The sequence below is a fragment of the Photinus pyralis genome, unplaced genomic scaffold (assembly GCF_008802855.1).
Source record: "Photinus pyralis isolate 1611_PpyrPB1 unplaced genomic scaffold, Ppyr1.3 Ppyr1.4_LG4, whole genome shotgun sequence".
NCBI classification, from domain to species: Eukaryota; Metazoa; Arthropoda; class Insecta; order Coleoptera; family Lampyridae; genus Photinus; species Photinus pyralis.
In genome coordinates, this window is record NW_022170511.1 from 49,759,614 (window position 1) to 49,780,746 (window position 21,133).

Below are 21,133 nucleotides of genomic sequence, written 5' to 3' on the forward strand. Positions count from 1 at the left end.
TTTAAATTCCTGAACTTTATGAAAATTTTCAAGTTCTCCAGATATTATAATTGATAAAACGAATTTTATAATGCAGCTTGTAATTCCAGCCTTGGGATGGACATTTGCTTCAATTGGGTAATTCTTGTTCTCGCAGCAATAAAAGCAGCCATTTTTTGACGTCTGTTCTTCGGGTATTTTCTCTATTACCTCCTTATCATCTCAATTCCAACTACAAATGAGTATCCTGAAAAGATTTCAGGCGCAGCAAGCATTTTTATCTTCTCCCCATTTTTAAAAAAACAATTCCATTTCTACAACCTGGTGTAATATTATTTACCACGTTTATATAATTATGTCCTATCATCTCAGCAGTTTCTTCTGCATCTCTTTTTCTATTCCTGATATCTTCGTGTAACAACTTATGATATCTCCCTTTACACATCTGTCTTTCCTGCAGCTCCAGATCTGGCATATTGTTGGAAAAAGAACTTTTATAAAAATTAAACTACTTAGCAGCAGCTAAGAAGAATTACTTCGAAGCTGAATTTCGCCTCAAATTTCTATTATTTTAATGTATTTTTTTTGAGTGAGTGAATAAAGTTAAAGTTAAAGTTAAACTAGTCTGTTATGGTGCCTCATTATAAAAAGACACTTAGCTCTTGTGTTACGTCCACGGTCCAAAGACGAAATGAAAACCTTTGAGAATGAAAAGGAACTGTTAATTTGTCATTTATTATATTTTTATTATATTATATTATTGTCGTTTAAAGCCGTCCAAGGATTCTTCATATATGCTTCTATGCTTCACTTTGCGCATGTATGGCAACTTCTATAAAAGTTTTTTTTGCTAATATTGATTCGATTACCTTTACTTAAGTACACAAGGCAACAATCGATCTATAATTGGTTTTCGTGATGGATTTGTAGACAGGAACCAGGAAGTCTATCTGCTCCCTACTATTTTCCAGAAATTTGACTTTGACCCTATATATAATTTGCTATTACTTTTTCTTGACACTACATCGGAGCACACAGTAAACTTGACTTGGTCACGGTACTTTTCCATTGTGTTACGCACTTACTACGTTGCTATTTGCAGATTAATCTTGTAGGAGTGCAAGCCTATTGTTACTACAAAAGAATGCTACATTTCATATATTAGATCTAAAATTAGACACAACAGATAACGCGTCGTTATTTTCTACTACAACATCTTTGATAAAAGTATAAGCGACAGACAGTATTATCAATAAAAAATCCGTTTTAAAATAGACTATTTGTTCTATTTATAGAGCAATTTCACATAATGCGGGTCAAAATAGTACACTTTGTAAACAACAAATTAAAGAGACGCGATTTTCTAAGAGTTGATCTTATTGGAACTGCGAAGAAGACTTTTAATAATAGGACGTTGAAAGTTTACCAGATGCCCTTTTGCTTTCTGAAAAAGAAAAACTTAAAAACAAACAGATCTAAGCACGTGTCGTTTTTTTTATTTGAAGTATGGGAATATCCATTTGTCGGAATGAACTGTCACTTCTGACGTTTAACCTGTTCAAAATTAAGTAAAAAACCAACCTGTTAATGGGATGTTTGTAAATAATCTGATCGTATTCAACAAACATCCAGGACAAGAAAACCAAACAACGTTAAAAAGATAGTAGTAGGATATAATAGGTCCATTATTCAATTAGTGCTATGAGATTGCGACGTTAGTACGTGAACAGTACTTGGACTGGTCCTCCTGATCTTAATACATTATTTATTGCGTTCATCTCGGGGAATTGCTGCGAACATGATTTTTGCCAGGATTCCACGAATTTTCTTTTTTATATCTTCAAAACCGTTTAATACCGCCAAAGGTCTTTGTCAATCAGCCAATCTTAATTGAGTTGGATAACAATTAATAGGTTAACAAGGTTGAACTGACCCGGTTACATCGTGACTTACTTTTTTATTTGCCCTCGAATTACACATTTACGCAAAAATGCGTGTTGCAATTTCTTAATTAAATTGAGGTAAAATTGTTCGAAGTAAGAGAGTAGTAGAAAATTAGCTAAAGGAAGTATTTGAAATCGGATGTTAGAAATATAGGTCTGATTAGAGGAAGATCTACACAGCCAATTGTAACTTTGCATGTTTAATGTGTCTTTAACCTTTGATTACGGTTGCGGACTTGAGTACTCATCCAGTCGTTTCAAACAACGGCCACGTGAACGTACTCCCCAAGAGCATTTCCACACTCTTTGAGGGTCTCCATGTTTCGGGAAGCGAAAGGTATGTAACTTTGTAACGTCTTATTAGCTAATGCTATTGATGAAGTGGTTTAAGAGGCTGGACGGCTTGTCATTTCGCAGTTTTGTTAAAAATATTTATATGTCATCCATATACGAATAGAACGCGTTTCTTATATTATATAAAAAGACCGGACCAATTACTGTGCTTTAATCGAATTTGGTGTTACTCAAATCAGCTATATGTAATCATATAATCTGTACTGTAATCTTAAAAAGAATAGCCCGTCGGTTCTTTAATCATGTTTACGATTATTGAGTTGAAGATGGATTCGCAACTCATACTTGAACACTGAGAGAAAGAATTACTTGTAAGTACCCGTTTACGGTTACATTTATCCTAAGGTAACTTCGTATTCTGCCGAACTCACAGGCGATTCTGAGTAATGTTTCTTAAGGTACAAACAATTTCTTAGCGTTATACATCCGAATTATTACCGAAACTAAAACAATTTCTTATAGTGAAGTATCTTTTTTGTATGAAACTCTGCAATAGGTAACAATTAATGCACCTTATTTATGGGCAAACGTTGAAGTTGTAGTTGTAACGCATTTGAGATATAAAGAAATGTTTAGTACCTAAGTGAAAGGTTACTTGTTCTATATGTAACTCTACAATGGGTTAATAATAAATATACTTCGATTACAACTAAATGTAGAATTTTTAGTTGCAAGATGTTTGAAGTACCTATTTGTATTTGGAACTCTTTGATATCTTGTGTTAAGTGTAACTTATATTTAACACTACAAACATGATCTACATCATATGATATATTGTTTTACATGAAATGTTCAGTCCTTACACATTATGCATTTACTACCGAATGACTTCTTCTCTTACTTCAATTTAAACACAGTTGTTTTTAAAATCAAGTGAACTGCGTGCTTTCATCTAATGGATATCTTGATTGTTTATTATTGTTTAAATCTCACAGTAAACGTAACATCTACTAATTATTATACATGCATAGATTGGTCAAAAGAATTTGTTGGGTACCGTGTACGGCGATTAAAATAAATTATATCCCTTGTAAAATAGGTATCAATTTATTTTATATCTTAATTACAAAATACAAAACAAACAAACAAAAACAATAACTATTCTTATAATACAAAATACCTAGCTAGGTATATCCTATATCTATCATAATAATTTGTCTATCAGCATAACATCAATTGAATCGTTTATTATACAGTAGACCATACTATTAAGTAAAAAATATAAAATGTAAGAAATGTCCAGTACTGTAACATCGTAATAAAACGTTTATTGATTTGTTTGATATTATTTGAAAGTAAGTAAGTATTGCAGAGATCTTATAAACAGTACCTATACAACAAGATCAACATGGCTGCTATACCTACACATTGCTCAACGATCTGTGAAAGTAAGTTTTGTTTAGGAGCGTATATAAATTATACCTATGATTTAGGTTTAGATACTTACCCTGAAATGCGGGAATATATATATCATAACCCCACGCGTTTGATAGTGTTTTAAATTTCAATTGATAATTCCATATTATAAAACACGTCGACCAAGCTGCACAAGTTGTAAAGCACGTATAATGAATTGAAATGGCAATGACAAAGTGACAACTATGTCACTATATTTAACAAAACCTAATCTTTCTTACCAGGAATACGTTTGATTTCTGTTCACATTCAGTATACTTGAATAGCACTAACAGATTTTATAATTAATAAACATGCTTTAAGATTTATCAAAAGTATATGTATTACATTTGAAAAGCACATTTGAAATAAAGGCATAATTTGTTTGTATACGAAGAAAAACATATTGATCCTTAATATATTAAGATACCTATGGCCTCCAGTAATTTAAATTCACATCTAATTCGTGGTGTATTACGTGTAAATGTTCCAAGAACGCAATGGAATAGCTCCAAGACATTACGCCTTGCATTATAGCATTGTGAAATATACTATAAGATTCGAAAGTTCCCTACAACCATTCGTAAGTTAATAATTAGAATAAAGTTGATTGCTGGAATCGCATTATGATTTATTTACCCAGTATATTAAAGATACAGAAAAACATATTTAGTTAGCTTTAAGGATATGTTCATCTAACAAGTAAGACGTAGCTAGGTTGTTTTTAAAAATTGGCACCATGTCCTTATGCATACCTTACTATTTATTGGTGTCAAGAAAATGGTTTTACCGTAAGCAGTATTTGAGTCAATCATATAATTTTTTGTCATTGGGTTATTATTATATACATATATTGTCTTATTACAATTATTCAATTGTTATTATTTAGAGTCAAATGCTACAGGCAAACTTTTTGGGTCGAAATGTTACTATGTTAATAATAAATGCCTTCTTTTCTCTCAGTGAACTATTATAAAACTTCGCACTACATAAGGTGAAAAAAGAGAAACTACTACACTTTGTAGCAGTTGTCGTGTTTTTACCAACCAACTGTTGCTCTGTCTTCTAGCACACTATACTACATAAAATTCCAGTTGCTATAACACAATTCATCCGTAAACCCAATATTTCCCAATACTGAACCAAATTAAGTACTAACCGGCAAAATGAAAAGTTAAAATAAAAAGGATTTGATATCATTAACCTCGTCATTAACCAAAGAGGGTATTTAAAAGCTAACGTAGAAAAAATTATAAACTTTATAATCATTTCAAAAAAGAAGTTTAAAGGTTTACAACCCTTACACGTTTCAAAATCTTGTATGGGAAATCCATGGGATAAATGAGCTCCTATCAGATCAATGTATCTTCTGGTTTGACCGGAGTATGACACTTTTTGTCATTTTAAAGGGGATGCAGTAGTTCCTTTTAAGTTAAGGTTTAGTTGAATTTGAAATTGCTTTTGAAATGTAACCCATGCTTTGCGTAAATGACACCTAAGTATATGTATATTTTAAAAACAAACCTACAACCCGGTTTTCCTTTTTATCAATGCATTCTGCACTGGAAAATAAGGACAGCTTTTAATTATACCGTTCACATAAAATTATAGATTTACAGAGAGTAGACTATGCAGCTATTTTTAGCAAAGAAAGGACCAACCAACAAGTATGTTGTTTCGAGACGCCGTTGCACATTACTATTTGAGAATTCTAAAGCAAATGTCAACTGAAAGTCTAAACCGTACAATGAAAACGACCAGAATTTCACTAAATCTTCTGCGTACCTAGTAATTAGATCAGAAAACATGGTTTCTTACCGTTACCAACCATAGATTCCAACGATTTCGGTCAGTTAAATCCTTATTAATTATTAAATGAATGGAAAAGGCCAGTGGGAAAGTATCAGGTCTTGGAAAAATGTCAGTTTCAGTAAATACAAGTAAAATGGACATTGAAAAAACAAAAAATTAATATTTTCACGAAATATTCATTAGGTTTCAATATCGGAAGACAAACAGGTTTTATACGCAGTACCCACCTTATAATTATGCTTTGTGAATAAGTAATTAAAGCCTTTCAGAACTGAAGCATTTAATTTACTTAAATGAAAATGATACTTTGTATACATTGCGATACGCGAACAGAAAACAATGGGATCATATGATGGAACTAATTTTTTCGCAAGGTTTAAAAGTTTGGCAATATTAACTGGGGTTCCTTTAAAGGAAAATATTGGTGTGGTCGAAGGAATCTGTTTATGGTTATTGCCAGGTCTGACATACTTATACATGGGTTTAAACTTTTATAGGAAGTGGAGCTTAACTGACGATATAGATGATTGCATGTATTCAATAGCGATTGCGACAGGTAAATTATTATGCTATAATTTTTTCTTAAGCAACATAGTACTTATTTTTTAGCTGCACCATTTATTACGATAATGAGACTCCAAAGACGAAGACTAGTTAACCTAATAGCGTTGTTGGAAGATGACCGAACCGTTGATATGCGATTTCATACTGAATCAATACCGCAATTGCGGTTAATTGCTAATACGCTGGTTCGTTTCAGAGGTTGTTTACATTAATAAAACCATAATATCTTTAAGGCTCGCCTGGCGTTTCCAGTCGTAATGTTCATTGATTCTATTAGTTTTATCGCGTGGTATCTATCAGAAAGTGAAAAAAGTTTACCGTATGGTACAATGCCTAGTTGGGCATTAGAACACAGTTACGGAATGTGCTTAGCTTTCCAAATTGTAGTTTACTTTTTTCTAGGGATAGATTATGTTATGCTGGTTGCCATGAAATGGTGCGTCTTGTTGCACTTACGAATACATTTTAAGTACTTGAACATTACTATCAAAGAAGCTACAACAATTCAAAAAGGGGAAGTTTTTGATGACAATGAATCAGAGTTGTATTCCAGTAACACTGCAGCACGGTTTCCTTTAAACGAGCACGTTAGAGGTGTTATCGCGAGATACAGTCGCCTAACTTTAATTGCTACTGAAGCCGAGAGAGCATTTAATAAGGGCGCTCTAAGTAATTTTATTAATATATCGATTTTTGTTTGCTTTGTTCTGTTCCGGATGTCAAATGTAGGTAAACATCAAGTCTTCTGAATTTTCGTCTAATTTACCTTTTTAGATACCTATATTCACCATGGAGTTTTTGAAACTATTTTGGTATCTACTCACAATGTTATCAATGATATTCCTAGATAGCTACTTGTGCAGTCTGGTTGTTGAAGAAAGTGAATCGCTGGTGTATTCTTGCTACGAAACTGATTTTGTTGATAGAGATCGAAAATTTCAAAAAGCTTTGGTATTACTGATGACTAGAGCACAAAAACCTGTAATTTTTACAATTGGAAATTTTGCACCCCTTTCCATGGAAACAGTTATTATTGTGAGTAATGTAACTGAACAATTGAGGCTATTTAAATATACATTTAGGTTCTAAAGGCTTCAGTGTCATACTTTATGCTATTGCGCAACGTTAGAGGTGAAACTTCATAAGAAATTAAAAAAAATTGGGCACATTTCTCTCTGAGAATAGAAGAACTTTACGTTTTATAAGGAGATTTCATTTTAGGAAATTAATGAGATTCCAGTTTTGCACATCGACCCACTAACATACCAAGTACTGTCAACATAGTGTTATACCACAACGTGATTGGTTATCTTGAAAGGAACACTATTTTAATCCACTTCTACAATACTATCTGTTTGCACTGTTATTCAATTGTTTCAAAATAAAGAACAAGATTAAATTCGCTTCGTTATTCTTGGGTAAGATGATATAGAATATAGGTAATAGAACTACCCATTTTTTGTTGCGCATCCTTAGAGCTCCGATGTTAGTTAAAATGAGGTGCTAAATTCAAAGCCGAACCTTAAAGTGAAAGCACATTTGGGACAACTCTTTAGTTTTCATGATAAATAATTGGAAATAGTAACTTCATTTCACATCTTAATAAATTCAGTTTGGGATATTCTGTATCGTAGGCAGGTAACCATTTTTTTTCTTTAATTTCCACGTAAAGGTTGATTCTCACTATACGTAACGTTTCCATACCATATCCATTCCATAACCATTCCGTAAATTATTATACCTATGAAATTGAGTTGGTTGGTTGAGCTCCACCCAATTTCTAATGTACACTATCAACTCACCCTGCATAAAATTGGGAAGATACAGGATGCACAATAACCACAAATGCAAATCAAATGGTTCTATATTGCTGGTTGCTTTCAAATAAATTGCAAAATAATATATAAGTGAAATTACACACTGCACAAATCATAAAACCCCCTAATTAATTCCCAAAAATTATATTCCAGTTCAAAAAAAAATGATTGCCCCCAATTACTGTTCCTTAATGATCGTTTAAGATTGATAAATGAATCACACATATAAATGACAAAATGGTTACGTTACTACCGGTCACAAATAGTAACGAAAATATCCCAACGCAAGTTCGGTAGCAACAAGGCAAATAAAATACAACGCTTACCTTACGTAATATTCCAGATGTGAGGCAGCAAAGAGAGCTCTGTTGCACCATTCATCTCTGCAATCAAAAGAGAACAAAAGGGGTCTAAACCCCAGGGTTCGCAATATATGAATAAATGTCTGAAGGACCTACGAAGCTTGCGGTAAGCTCAAATCTCGGTACCCCGCTAAAAATGTCTGTGTCTCTGATGGAGTGTCGCAGCCACACAAAAATTAATATATACGATCAAGCAAAAAAAAAAGCATTCTCGATCATGTCGAAACAGTAGGTAGTTAAATGAGTTTCTCCCTCGTTTTCATAAAATGGACGCAGAACATTAGAATAAGCCAACGCTAGCCGACACTAATGTTGCATTATCCGCATAAAGCAAACATGAAACTTCGGCTGAAAAGCAAAGTGGCAAGTCGTGAATATAAGCGAGGAACAATAAAAGCCCTTGTGGAACTCCATCAAAAAGCGGTAGTCGGCAAAAAATGGGGACAATCGAAATTGGTCTGAAATTATATTGATATCGGCCTGGGTACCTCTCTTGGGTATTGAAATCACAAGTGCTACATTCAGTAACTGAGGAAACTCCCTAGTATTAATGATTAGTTTAAAGATGGCCGTCAGGGGTTAGACGAGTAAACTAGCATTACGCTTCGCAAAGTTAGCATTTAAACCATAAATGTCACAGCAGTTGCTGTTTTTTAGTTTACGTATGGCCTCTCGAACCACAATTTGCGATACAGCGCTAAGTCTGAAGCCAGTTGTGTTCTACAAGTTGCACTATTGAAGTAATCCATGGGATCACTAGTCCTTCGTGGAAGATTCTTGACTATAGTACGAGCACGAGCAGGCATTGAAGTCCTGAGGATTGTAAGTATACGTAACACTTATTAATAATAAATAGTTAGAAAAGGTCATGGGGTCTAGGAAAAATGTCATGTTCAGTAAATACAAGTGTAATGGACATTGAAAAAAGAAAAATTAGTATTTTCACGAAATATTCATTAGCTTTCAATATCAGAAGGCAAACAAGTTTTAGACGTAGTGCGCACCTTATAATTACGCTTTGTGAATAAGTAATTGTTAACCTTTTAAAATTGAAGCTTTCACAGCAATTGATACTAGAACAGAATGAGATCACACGACAGAACCAATTTTTTCTCAAAGTTTAAGAGCTTGGCAGAGATCACTGGGATTCCTTTACACGAAAATATTAGTGTGGTCGAAGGAATCTGTTTATGGATAGTGCCCTGCCTGGCATACTTATACATTGGTTTAAACTTTTATAGGAAGTGGAGCTTAACTGACGATATAGATGACTGCATGTATTCAGTCGCGATGGCGACAGGTAAATTATTATGATACAATTCTTTCTTACCACAGAGGACTTATTTCTTTAGCCACACAGTTTATTACGATAATGAGACTACAAAGACGAAGACTAGTTAACCTAATAACGATGTTGGAAGATGATCAAACCGTTTTTATGCGCTTATGTACTGAATCAATACGGCAATTGCGGCTAATTGCTAATACGCTGGTTCGTTTCAATGGTTCCGTACATTCATAAAACCATTATATATTTAAGGCTAGTCTGGTCCTTCCTGGCCTAATTTCCATTGATACTATTGGTTTTATCTCGTGGTATGTAACAGAAAGTGAAAAAAGGTTACCATTTGGTACAATGCCTAGTTGGACATTAGAACACAGTTATGGCATGTGCTTAGCTTACCAAGTTGGAATTTTCGTGTTTTCAGGAATAGATTACTTTATGCTGATTTCCATAAAGTGGTGCGTTTTTTTGCACTTACGAATACATTTTAAGTACTTGAACATCACTATCAGAGAAGTCACAGAAATTCGAATAGAGCAAGTTGTTGATGTCAATGAATCCGAGTTGTATTCCAGTTACACTGCAGGACGCAGTTCTTTGGACGAGCACGTTAGGGGAGTTATATGGAGATACAGTCACTTAAGTTTAATTGCCAACGAAGCGGAAAAAGCATTTAATAAGGGCGCTTTAAGTACTTTTATTAATCGATTTTTGTTTGCTTTGCTCTGTTCCGTATGTCAAATGTAGGTAAAGATAAAGTCTTCCGAATTTCCGTCTAATTTATCTCTTTAGATACACATATTCACCATGGAATTTTTGACACTGTCAGGATATATACTCACCATGTTTGCAGTAATATTCCTAGATAGCTATACCAATGCCAATCTAGTTTGTGCAGAAAGTGAAGCGCTGGTATACTCTTGCTACGAAACTGATTTTGTTGGCAGAGATCGAAAATTTCAGAAAGCTTTGGTATTACTGATGACTAGAGCACAAAAACCTGTAATTTTTACAATTGGAAATTTTGCACCCCTTTCCATGGAAACAGTTATTGTTGTAAGTAATGTAACTGACCAATTGAGGCGATTTAAATGTATATTTAGGTTCTTCAGCGTCATATTTTATGCTATTGCGCAACGTTAGAAGTGAAACTTCATAAGAAAATAAAAAAATTGGGCGCTTTTTGTAGTAACGATACTCGTCGAGAATAGAAGAACCTTACATTCTACACGGAGATTTCATTTTACAAAATTAATGAGATTCCAATTTTTCACATCGACCCACTAACATACCACAGTACCTACTGTCAACATAGCGTTATACCACAACGTGATTGCTTATCCTGGAAGGAACACTTTTTTAATCCACTTCCACAGAACTAACTGTTTGCAATGTTATTCAATTGTTCCTAGACATTTCGAAATACAGAACAAATTCGTTTCATTTTTCTTGGATAAGAATGATGTCGCTTATCTTAAATCCCGGCTTCATTTTTTATTTCTTCTCTTACTTAAGTATCGGTTTTGATCCTTGTTTAAATATATATAAATATATTCCATTTCCATTAACATTGGTCCAAAACCCGTAAACGTTTAAAATGTATATGAGAAATCCATGGGATAAATGAGCTCCTATCAGATTAAATAGTTTCTACTATGCATCTTCTGGTTTGCCCGGAGTATGACACACTTTTTGTCATTTTAAAAAGGATGCAGTGGTTCCTTTTTTATTAAGGCTTAGTTGAATTTGACATAAATTTCCACTATACGCCTAACTCGAAGGTATTAATTAGCGAATAGGCAAATTGCTTTTGAAATTCTTTGCATAAATGTATGTATAAATAAAGAAACCTTCGTTATACCTCAACTCGGTTTTCCTTTTTATCAATGCATTCCGCACTGGAAAATAAGGGCAGCTTTTAATTATACCTTTCACATAAAATTATAGATTTACAGAGAGTAGTGCAGCTATTTTTAGCAAAGAAAGGGACCAACCAACAAGAATGTTGTTTTGTAAATATTAAAGCAAATGTCAACTGAAAGTCTAGACCGCGCAATGAAAACGACCAGAATTTCACTAAATTTTCTTCGTACCTAAGAAAAATAGTTTAAAATAAACCGAAACATTACAGTTTATCAGAAAACATTGTTTCTTACCAACCATAGATTCCAACGATTTCGGTCAGCTAAATCCTTATTAATTATAAATGAATGGAAAAGGCCAGTGGGAAAGTATCAGGTCAAGGAAAAATGTCAGTTTCAGTAAATACAAGTAAAATGGACATTGAAAAAACAAAAAATTTATATTTTCACGAAATATTCATTAGGTTTCAATATCGGAAGGCAAACAGGTTTTATACGGAGCACCCACCTTATAATTATGCTTTGTGAATAAGTAATTAAAGTCTTTCAGAACTGAATCACACTTTGTATAAAATACGCGAACAGAAAACAATGGGATTATACGATGGAACTAATTTTTTCGCAAGGTTTAAAAGTTTGGCAATATTAACTGGGGTTCCTTTACACGAAAATATTAGTGTGGTCGAAGGAATCTGTTTATGGTTATTGCCAGGTCTGACATACTTATACATGGGTTTAAACTTTTATAGGAAGTGGAGCTTAACTGACGATATAGATGATTGCATGTATTCAATAGCGATTGCGACAGGTAAATTATTATGCTATAATTTTTTCTTAAGCAACATAGTACTTATTTTTTAGCTGCACCATTTATTACGATAATGAGACTCCAAAGACGAAGACTAGTTAACCTAATAGCGTTGTTGGAAGATGACCGAACCGTTGATATGCGATTTCATACTGAATCAATACCGCAATTGCGGTTAATTGCTAATACGCTGGTTCGTTTCAGAGGTTGCATACATTAATAAAACCATAATATCTTTAAGGCTGGCCTGGCGTTTCCAGTCGTAATGTTCCTTGATTCTATTGGTTTTCTCGCGTGGTATCTAACAGAAAATGAAAAAAGTTTACCATTTGGTACAATGCCTAGTTGGGCATTAGAACACAGTTACGGAATGTGCTTAGCTTTCCAAATTATAGTTTACTTTTTTCTAGGGATAGATGATGTTATGCTGGTTGCCATGAAATGGTGCGTCTTGTTGCACTTACGAATACATTTTAAGTACTTGAACATTACTATCAAAGAAGCCACAACAATTCAAAAAGAGGAAGTTTTTGATGTCAATGAATCAGAGTTGTATTCCAGTAACACTGCAGCACGGTTTCCTTTAGACGAGTACGTTAGAGGTGTTATATCGAGATACAATCGCCTAACTTTAATTGCTAATGAAGCGGATAGAGCATTTAATAAGGGCGCTCTAAGTCATTTTATTAATATATCGATTTTAGTTTGCTTTATTCTGTTCCGTATGTCAAATGTAGGTAAACATCAAGTCTTCTGAATTTTCGTCTAATTTACCTTTTTAGATACCTATATTCACCATGGAGTTTTTGAAACTATTTTGGTATCTACTCACAATGTTATCAATAATATTCCTAGATAGCTACTTGTGCAGTCTGGTTGTTGAAGAAAGTGAAGCGCTGGTGTATTCTTGCTACGAAACTGATTTTGTTGATAGAGATCGAAAATTTCAAAAAGCTTTGGTATTACTGATGACTAGAGCACAAAAACCTGTAATTTTTACAATTGGAAATTTTGCACCCCTTTCCATGGAAACAGTTATTATTGTGAGTAATGTAACTGAACAATTGAGGCTATTTAAATATACATTTAGGTTCTAAAGGCTTCAGTGTCATACTTTATGCTATTGCGCAACGTTAGAGGTGAAACTTCATAAGAAATTAAAAAAAATTGGGCACATTTCTCTCTGAGAATAGAAGAACTTTACGTTTTATAAGGAGATTTCATTTTAGGAAATTAATGAGATTCCAGTTTTGCACATCGACCCACTAACATACCAAGTACTGTCAACATAGTGTTATACCACAACGTGATTGGTTATCTTGAAAGGAACACTATTTTAATCCACTTCTACAATACTATCTGTTTGCACTGTTATTCAATTGTTTCAAAATAAAGAACAAGATTAAATTCGTTTCGTTATTCTTGGGTAAGATGATATAGAATATAGGTAATAGAACTACCCATTTTTTGTTGCGCATCCTTAGAGCTCCGATGTTAGTTAAAATGAGGTGCTAAATTCAAAGCCGAACCTTAAAGTGAAAGCACATTTGGGACAACTCTTTAGTTTTCATGATAAATAATTGGAAATAGTAACTTCATTTCACATCTTAATAAATTCAGTTTGGGATATTCTGTATCGTAGGCAGGTAACCATTTTTTTTCTTTAATTTCCACGTAAAGGTTGATTCTCACTATACGTAACGTTTCCATACCATATCCATTCCATAACCATTCCGTAAATTATTATACCTATGAAATTGATGGGTTGGTTGAGCTCCACCCAATTTCTAATGTACACTATCAACTCAACCCTGCATAAAATATGGGAAGATTAACGGATGCACAATAATGCACAATAACCACAAATGCAAATCAAATGGTTCTATATTGCTGGTTGCTTTCAAATAAATTGCAAAATAATATATAAGTGAAATTACACACTGCACAAATCATAAAACCCCCTAATTAATTCCCAAAAATTATATTCCAGTTCAAAAAAAAATGATTGCCCCCAATTACTGTTCCTTAATGATCGTTTAAGATTGATAAATGAATCACACATATAAATGACAAAATGGTTACGTTACTACCGGTCACAAATAGTAACGAAAATATCCCAACGCAAGTTCGGTAGCAACAAGGCAAATAAAATACAACGCTTACCTTACGTAATATTCCAGATGTGAGGCAGCAAAGAGAGCTCTGTTGCACCATTCATCTCTGCAATCAAAAGAGAACAAAAGGGGTCTAAACCCCAGGGTTCGCAATATATGAATAAATGTCTGAAGGACCTACGAAGCTTGCGGTAAGCTCAAATCTCGGTACCCCGCTAAAAATGTCTGTGTCTCTGATGGAGTGTCGCAGCCACACAAAAATTAATATATACGATCAAGCAAAAAAAAAAAGCATTCTCGATCATGTCGAAACAGTAGGTAGTTAAATGAGTTTCTCCCTCGTTTTCATAAAATGGACGCAGAACATTAGAATAAGCCAACGCTAGCCGACACTAATGTTGCATTATCCGCATAAAGCAAACATGAAACTTCGGCTGAAAAGCAAAGTGGCAAGTCGTGAATATAAGCGAGGAACAATAAAAGCCCTTGTGGAACTCCATCAAAAAGCGGTAGTCGGCAAAAAATGGGGACAATCGAAATTGGTCTGAAATTATATTGATATGGGCCTGGGTACCTCTCTTGGGTATTGAAATCACAAGTGCTACATTCAGTAACTGAGGAAACTCCCTAGTATTAATGATTAGTTTAAAGATGGCCGTCAGGGGTTAGACGAGTAAACTAGCATTACGCTTCGCAAAGTTAGCATTTAAACCATAAATGTCACAGCAGTTGCTGTTTTTTAGTTTACGTATGGCCTCTCGAACCACAATTTGCGATACAGCGCTAAGTCTGAAGCCAGTTGTGTTCTACAAGTTGCACTATTGAAGTAATCCATGGGATCACTAGTCCTTCGTGGAAGATTCTTGACTATAGTACGAGCACGAGCAGGCATTGAAGTCCTGAGGATTGTAAGTATACGTAACACTTATTAATAATAAATAGTTAGAAAAGGTCATGGGGTCTAGGAAAAATGTCATGTTTAGTAAATACAAGTGTAATGGACATTGAAAAAAGAAAAATTAGTATTTTCACGAAATATTCATTAGCTTTCAATATCAGAAGGCAAACAAGTTTTAGACGTAGTGCGCACCTTATAATTACGCTTTGTGAATAAGTAATTGTTAACCTTTTAAAATTGAAGCTTTCACAGCAATTGATACTAGAACAGAATGAGATCACACGACAGAACCAATTTTTTCTCAAAGTTTAAGAGCTTGGCAGAGATCACTGGGATTCCTTTACACGAAAATATTAGTGTGGTCGAAGGAATCTGTTTATGGATAGTGCCCTGCCTGGCATACTTATACATTGGTTTAAACTTTTATAGGAAGTGGAGCTTAACTGACGATATAGATGACTGCATGTATTCAGTCGCGATGGCGACAGGTAAATTATTATGATACAATTCTTTCTTACCACAGAGGACTTATTTCTTTAGCCACACAGTTTATTACGATAATGAGACTACAAAGACGAAGACTAGTTAACCTAATAACGATGTTGGAAGATGATCAAACCGTTTTTATGCGCTTATGTACTGAATCAATACGGCAATTGCGGCTAATTGCTAATACGCTGGTTCGTTTCAATGGTTCCGTACATTCATAAAACCATTATATATTTAAGGCTAGTCTGGTCCTTCCTGGCCTAATTTCCATTGATACTATTGGTTTTATCTCGTGGTATGTAACAGAAAGTGAAAAAAGGTTACCATTTGGTACAATGCCTAGTTGGACATTAGAACACAGTTATGGCATGTGCTTAGCTTACCAAGTTGGAATTTTCGTGTTTTCAGGAATAGATTACTTTATGCTGATTTCCATAAAGTGGTGCGTTTTTTTGCACTTACGAATACATTTTAAGTACTTGAACATCACTATCAGAGAAGTCACAGAAATTCGAATAGAGCAAGTTGTTGATGTCAATGAATCCGAGTTGTATTCCAGTTACACTGCAGGACGCAGTTCTTTGGACGAGCATGTTAGGGGAGTTATATGGAGATACAGTCACTTAAGTTTAATTGCCAACGAAGCGGAAAAAGCATTTAATAAGGGCGCTTTAAGTACTTTTATTAATCGATTTTTGTTTGCTTTGCTCTGTTCCGTATGTCAAATGTAGGTAAAGATAAAGTCTTCCGAATTTCCGTCTAATTTATCTCTTTAGATACACATATTCACCATGGAATTTTTGACACTGTCAGGATATATACTCACCATGTTTGCAGTAATATTCCTAGATAGCTATACCAATGCCAATCTAGTTTGTGCAGAAAGTGAAGCGCTGGTATACTCTTGCTACGAAACTGATTTTGTTGGCAGAGATCGAAAATTTCAGAAAGCTTTGGTATTACTGATGACTAGAGCACAAAAACCTGTAATTTTTACAATTGGAAATTTTGCACCCCTTTCCATGGAAACAGTTATTGTTGTAAGTAATGTAACTGACCAATTGAGGCGATTTAAATGTATATTTAGGTTCTTCAGCGTCATATTTTATGCTATTGCGCAACGTTAGAAGTGAAACTTCATAAGAAAATAAAAAAATTGGGCGCTTTTTGTAGTAACGATACTCGTCGAGAATAGAAGAACCTTACATTCTACACGGAGATTTCATTTTACAAAATTAATGAGATTCCAATTTTTCACATCGACCCACTAACATACCACAGTACCTACTGTCAACATAGCGTTATACCACAACGTGATTGCTTATCCTGGAAGGAACACTTTTTTAATCCACTTCCACAGAACTAACTGTTTGCAATGTTATTCAATTGTTCCTAGACATTTCGAAATACAGAACAAATTCGTTTCATTTTTCTTGGATAAGAATGATGTCGCTTATCTTAAAAGCCACGATGTGAGTAGTAGAAACATATCAAACCATGCATCTCCGACAATGGGGCCATCCCGGCTTCATTTTTTATTTCTTCTCTTACTTAAGTATCGGTTTTGATCCTTGTTTAAATATATATAAATATATTCCATTTCCATTAACATTGGTCCAAAACCCGTAAACGTTTAAAATGTATATGAGAAATCCATGGGATAAATGAGCTCCTATCAGATTAAATAGTTTCTACTATGCATCTTCTGGTTTGCCCGGAGTATGACACACTTTTTGTCATTTTAAAAAGGATGCAGTGGTTCCTTTTTTATTAAGGCTTAGTTGAATTTGACATAAATTTCCACTATACGCCTAACTCGAAGGTATTAATTAGCGAATAGGCAAATTGCTTTTGAAATTCTTTGCATAAATGTATGTATAAATAAAGAAACCTTCGTTATACCTCAACTCGGTTTTCCTTTTTATCAATGCATTCCGCACTGGAAAATAAGGGCAGCTTTTAATTATACCTTTCACATAAAATTATAGATTTACAGAGAGTAGTGCAGCTATTTTTAGCAAAGAAAGGGACCAACCAACAAGAATGTTGTTTTGTAAATATTAAAGCAAATGTCAACTGAAAGTCTAGACCGCGCAATGAAAACGACCAGAATTTCACTAAATTTTCTTCGTACCTAAGAAAAATAGTTTAAAATAAACCGAAACATTACAGTTTATCAGAAAACATTGTTTCTTACCAACCATAGATTCCAACGATTTCGGTCAGCTAAATCCTTATTAATTATAAATGAATGGAAAAGGCCAGTGGGAAAGTATCAGGTCAAGGAAAAATGTCAGTTTCAGTAAATACAAGTAAAATGGACATTGAAAAAACAAAAAATTTATATTTTCACGAAATATTCATTAGGTTTCAATATCGGAAGGCAAACAGGTTTTATACGGAGCACCCACCTTATAATTATGCTTTGTGAATAAGTAATTAAAGTCTTTCAGAACTGAATCACACTTTGTATAAAATACGCGAACAGAAAACAATGGGATTATACGATGGAACTAATTTTTTCGCAAGGTTTAAAAGTTTGGCAATATTAACTGGGGTTCCTTTACACGAAAATATTAGTGTGGTCGAAGGAATCTGTTTATGGCTATTGCCCTGTCTGGTATACATATACATCGGTTTAAACTTTTATAGGAAGTGGAGCTTAACTGACGATATAGATGATTGCATGTATTCAATGGGGATTGCGACAGGTAAATTATTATGCTATAATTTTTTCTTAAGCAACATAGTACCTACTTATTTTTTAGCTGCACCATTTATTACGATAATGAGACTCCAAAGACGAAGACTAGTTAACCTAATAGCGTTGTTGGAAGATGACCGAACCGTTGATATGCGATTTCAAACTGAATTGCGGTTAATTGCTAATACGCTGGTTCGTTTCAGAGGTTGCATACATTAATAAAACCATAATATCTTTAAGGCTGGCCTGGCGTTTCCAGTCGTAATGTTCCTTGATTCTATTGGTTTTCTCGCGTGGTATCTAACAGAAAATGAAAAAAGTTTACCATTTGGTACAATGCCTAGTTGGGCATTAGAACACAGTTACGGAATGTGCTTAGCTTTCCAAATTATAGTTTACTTTTTTCTAGGGATAGATGATGTTATGCTGGTTGCCATGAAATGGTGCGTCTTGTTGCACTTACGAATACATTTTAAGTACTTGAACATTACTATCAAAGAAGCCACAACAATTCAAAAAGAGGAAGTTTTTGATGTCAATGAATCAGAGTTGTATTCCAGTAACACTGCAGCACGGTTTCCTTTAGACGAGTACGTTAGAGGTGTTATATCGAGATACAATCGCCTAACTTTAATTGCTAATGAAGCGGATAGAGCATTTAATAAGGGCGCTCTAAGTCATTTTATTAATATATCGATTTTAGTTTGCTTTATTCTGTTCCGTATGTCAAATGTAGGTAAACATCAAGTCTTCTGAATTTTCGTCTAATTTACCTTTTTAGATACCTATATTCACCATGGAGTTTTTGAAACTATTTTGGTATCTACTCACAATGTTATCAATAATATTCCTAGATAGCTACTTGTGCAGTCTGGTTGTTGAAGAAAGTGAAGCGCTGGTGTATTCTTGCTACGAAACTGATTTTGTTGATAGAGATCGAAAATTTCAAAAAGCTTTGGTATTACTAATGACTAGAGCACAAAAACCTGTAATTTTTACAATTGGAAATTTTGCACCCCTTTCCATGGAAACAGTTATTATTGTGAGTAATGTAACTGAACAATTGAGGCTATTTAAATATACATTTAGGTTCTAAAGGCTTCAGTGTCATACTTTATGCTATTGCGCAACGTTAGAGGTGAAACTTCGTAAGAAAATAAAAAATTGGGCGCTTTTTGTAGTAACGACACTCGTCGAGAATAGAAGAACCTTACATTCTACACGGAGATTTCATTTTACAAAATTAATGAGATTCCAGTTTTTCACATCGACCCACTAACATACCACAGTACTGTCAACATAGCGTTATACCACAACGTGATTGGTTATCCTGGAAGGAACACTTTTTTAATCCACTTCCACAGAACTAACTGTTTGCACTGTTATTCAATTGTTCCTAGACATTTCGAAATAAAGAACAAATGTGTTTCGTTTTTCTTGGATAAGAATGATGTCGCTTATCTTAAAAGCCACGATGTGAGTAGTAGTAGAAACATATCAAACAATGCATCTCCGACACTGGGGCCATCCCGGCTTCATTTTTTATTTCTTCTCTTACTTAAGTATCGGTTTTGATCCTTGTTTAAATATATATAAATATATTCCATTTCCACTAACATTGGTCCAAAACTCGTAAACGTTTAAAATGTATATGAGAAATCCATGGGATAAATGAGCTCCTATCAGATTAAATAGTTTCTACTATGCATCTTCTGGTTTGCCCGGAGTATGACACACTTTTTGTCATTTTAAAAAGGATGCAGTGGTTCCTTTTTTATTAAGGCTTAGTTGAATTTGACATAAATTTCCACTATACGCCTAACTCGAAGGTATTAGCGAGTAGACAAATTGCTTTTGAAATTCTTTGCGTAAATGTATGTATAAATAAAGAAACCTTCGTTATACGACAACCCGGTTTTCTTTTTATGGAATTTTTGAAAAAATGCGCTATTATATTCGTTATGGCTGGCTGGCCGACTGTCCGGGTAAGATCTCAGCAACTATAATAGCTAGAAACTTCAAATTTTCACTAAAAGCTTTCTGCTATAGTGTAGATGTGCAGGCACTCATCTAAATTGAGTTAGATTACTTGTGAGATCGACAATTTCGATATGATTTTTGGAGGTGCTAAGTGCTATAATTTTACCGTTAGATAGCGCTACCAGTATAAAAACTTAATTATTTACTTTGTGATTTGTTTTACAAAATAAAGACGTACCCTCAATTGAAATTAAATAAAATTAATTATTTAACGCAGCCAAAATTACTCGTGAGATCGATAATTTTAAACTTCGCTAATAAAATACTGACCTGTGTTACCAAAAATGCGCTTTAATCATGCATATGCTGATTTACAACTTGTTTATCAATATCAATGCATTCCGCACTGGAAAATAAGGGCAGCTTTTAATTATACCTTTCACATAAATTTATAGATTTACAGAGAGTAGACTGTGCAGCTATTTTTAGCAAAGAAAGGGACCAACCAACAAGAATGTTGTTTTGAGACATTGTCGTTCAACTATTTGAGAATTCTATAAAACAAATGTCAACTGAAAGTCTAGACCGCGCAATGAAAACGACCAGAATTTCACTAAATTTTCTTCGTACCTAAGAAATATAGTTTAAAATAAACCGAAACATTACTGTTTATCAGAATACATTGTTTCTTACCAACCATAGATTCCAACGATTTCGGTCAGCTAAATCGTTATTAATTATAAATGAATGGAAAAGGCCAGTGGGAA

At 34.0% G+C, this 21,133-nt stretch overlaps 3 protein-coding genes across 3 annotated transcripts; all 3 read left to right on the plus strand.

Moving 5' to 3' along the window:
- The first annotated feature begins 2,199 nt into the window (after positions 1–2,199).
- LOC116168340 (putative odorant receptor 92a) lies at positions 2,200–7,402 on the plus strand. The gene is made up of 7 exons (XM_031484115.1): positions 2,200–2,259; positions 5,981–6,039; positions 6,093–6,232; positions 6,281–6,401; positions 6,450–6,772; positions 6,822–7,082; positions 7,130–7,402. The coding sequence occupies exons 2-7, from the start codon at positions 6,015–6,017 to the stop codon at positions 7,190–7,192; spliced, it is 933 nt and encodes a 310-aa protein (XP_031339975.1). The 5' UTR covers positions 2,200–2,259; positions 5,981–6,014; the 3' UTR covers positions 7,193–7,402.
- A 5,053-nt stretch (positions 7,403–12,455) lies between these two features.
- On the plus strand, positions 12,456–13,544 carry LOC116168341 (putative odorant receptor 85d). The gene is made up of 3 exons (XM_031484116.1): positions 12,456–12,914; positions 12,964–13,224; positions 13,272–13,544. The coding sequence occupies exons 1-3, from the start codon at positions 12,519–12,521 to the stop codon at positions 13,332–13,334; spliced, it is 720 nt and encodes a 239-aa protein (XP_031339976.1). The 5' UTR covers positions 12,456–12,518; the 3' UTR covers positions 13,335–13,544.
- Positions 13,545–18,049: 4,505 nt separating this feature from the next.
- On the plus strand, positions 18,050–19,610 carry LOC116168339 (odorant receptor 43a-like). The gene is made up of 5 exons (XM_031484114.1): positions 18,050–18,393; positions 18,451–18,578; positions 18,627–19,118; positions 19,168–19,428; positions 19,476–19,610. The coding sequence occupies exons 1-5, from the start codon at positions 18,177–18,179 to the stop codon at positions 19,536–19,538; spliced, it is 1,161 nt and encodes a 386-aa protein (XP_031339974.1). The 5' UTR covers positions 18,050–18,176; the 3' UTR covers positions 19,539–19,610.
- Positions 19,611–21,133: the final 1,523 nt, after the last annotated feature.

What these genes read in the sequence shown, in the direction of transcription:
- LOC116168340 (XM_031484115.1), top strand. Translation starts at nt 6,015, where the DNA reads ATGTATTCAATAGCGATTGCGACAG. An exon ending in TTCTGTTCCGGATGTCAAAT is followed by an intron (nt 6,773 to 6,821) that starts GTAGGTAAACAT and finishes TTACCTTTTTAG; the next exon opens with ATACCTATATTCACCATGGA. An exon ending in CCATGGAAACAGTTATTATT is followed by an intron (nt 7,083 to 7,129) that starts GTGAGTAATGTA and finishes ATATACATTTAG; the next exon opens with GTTCTAAAGGCTTCAGTGTC.
- LOC116168339 (XM_031484114.1), top strand. Translation starts at nt 18,177, where the DNA reads ATGGGATTATACGATGGAACTAATTTTTTCGCAAGGTTTAAAAGTTTG. An exon ending in GGTTAATTGCTAATACGCTG is followed by an intron (nt 18,579 to 18,626) that starts GTTCGTTTCAGA and finishes AATATCTTTAAG; the next exon opens with GCTGGCCTGGCGTTTCCAGT. An exon ending in TTCTGTTCCGTATGTCAAAT is followed by an intron (nt 19,119 to 19,167) that starts GTAGGTAAACAT and finishes TTACCTTTTTAG; the next exon opens with ATACCTATATTCACCATGGA.
- LOC116168341 (XM_031484116.1), top strand. Translation starts at nt 12,519, where the DNA reads ATGCCTAGTTGGGCATTAGAACACAGTTACGGAATGTGCTTAGCTTTC. An exon ending in TTCTGTTCCGTATGTCAAAT is followed by an intron (nt 12,915 to 12,963) that starts GTAGGTAAACAT and finishes TTACCTTTTTAG; the next exon opens with ATACCTATATTCACCATGGA. An exon ending in CCATGGAAACAGTTATTATT is followed by an intron (nt 13,225 to 13,271) that starts GTGAGTAATGTA and finishes ATATACATTTAG; the next exon opens with GTTCTAAAGGCTTCAGTGTC.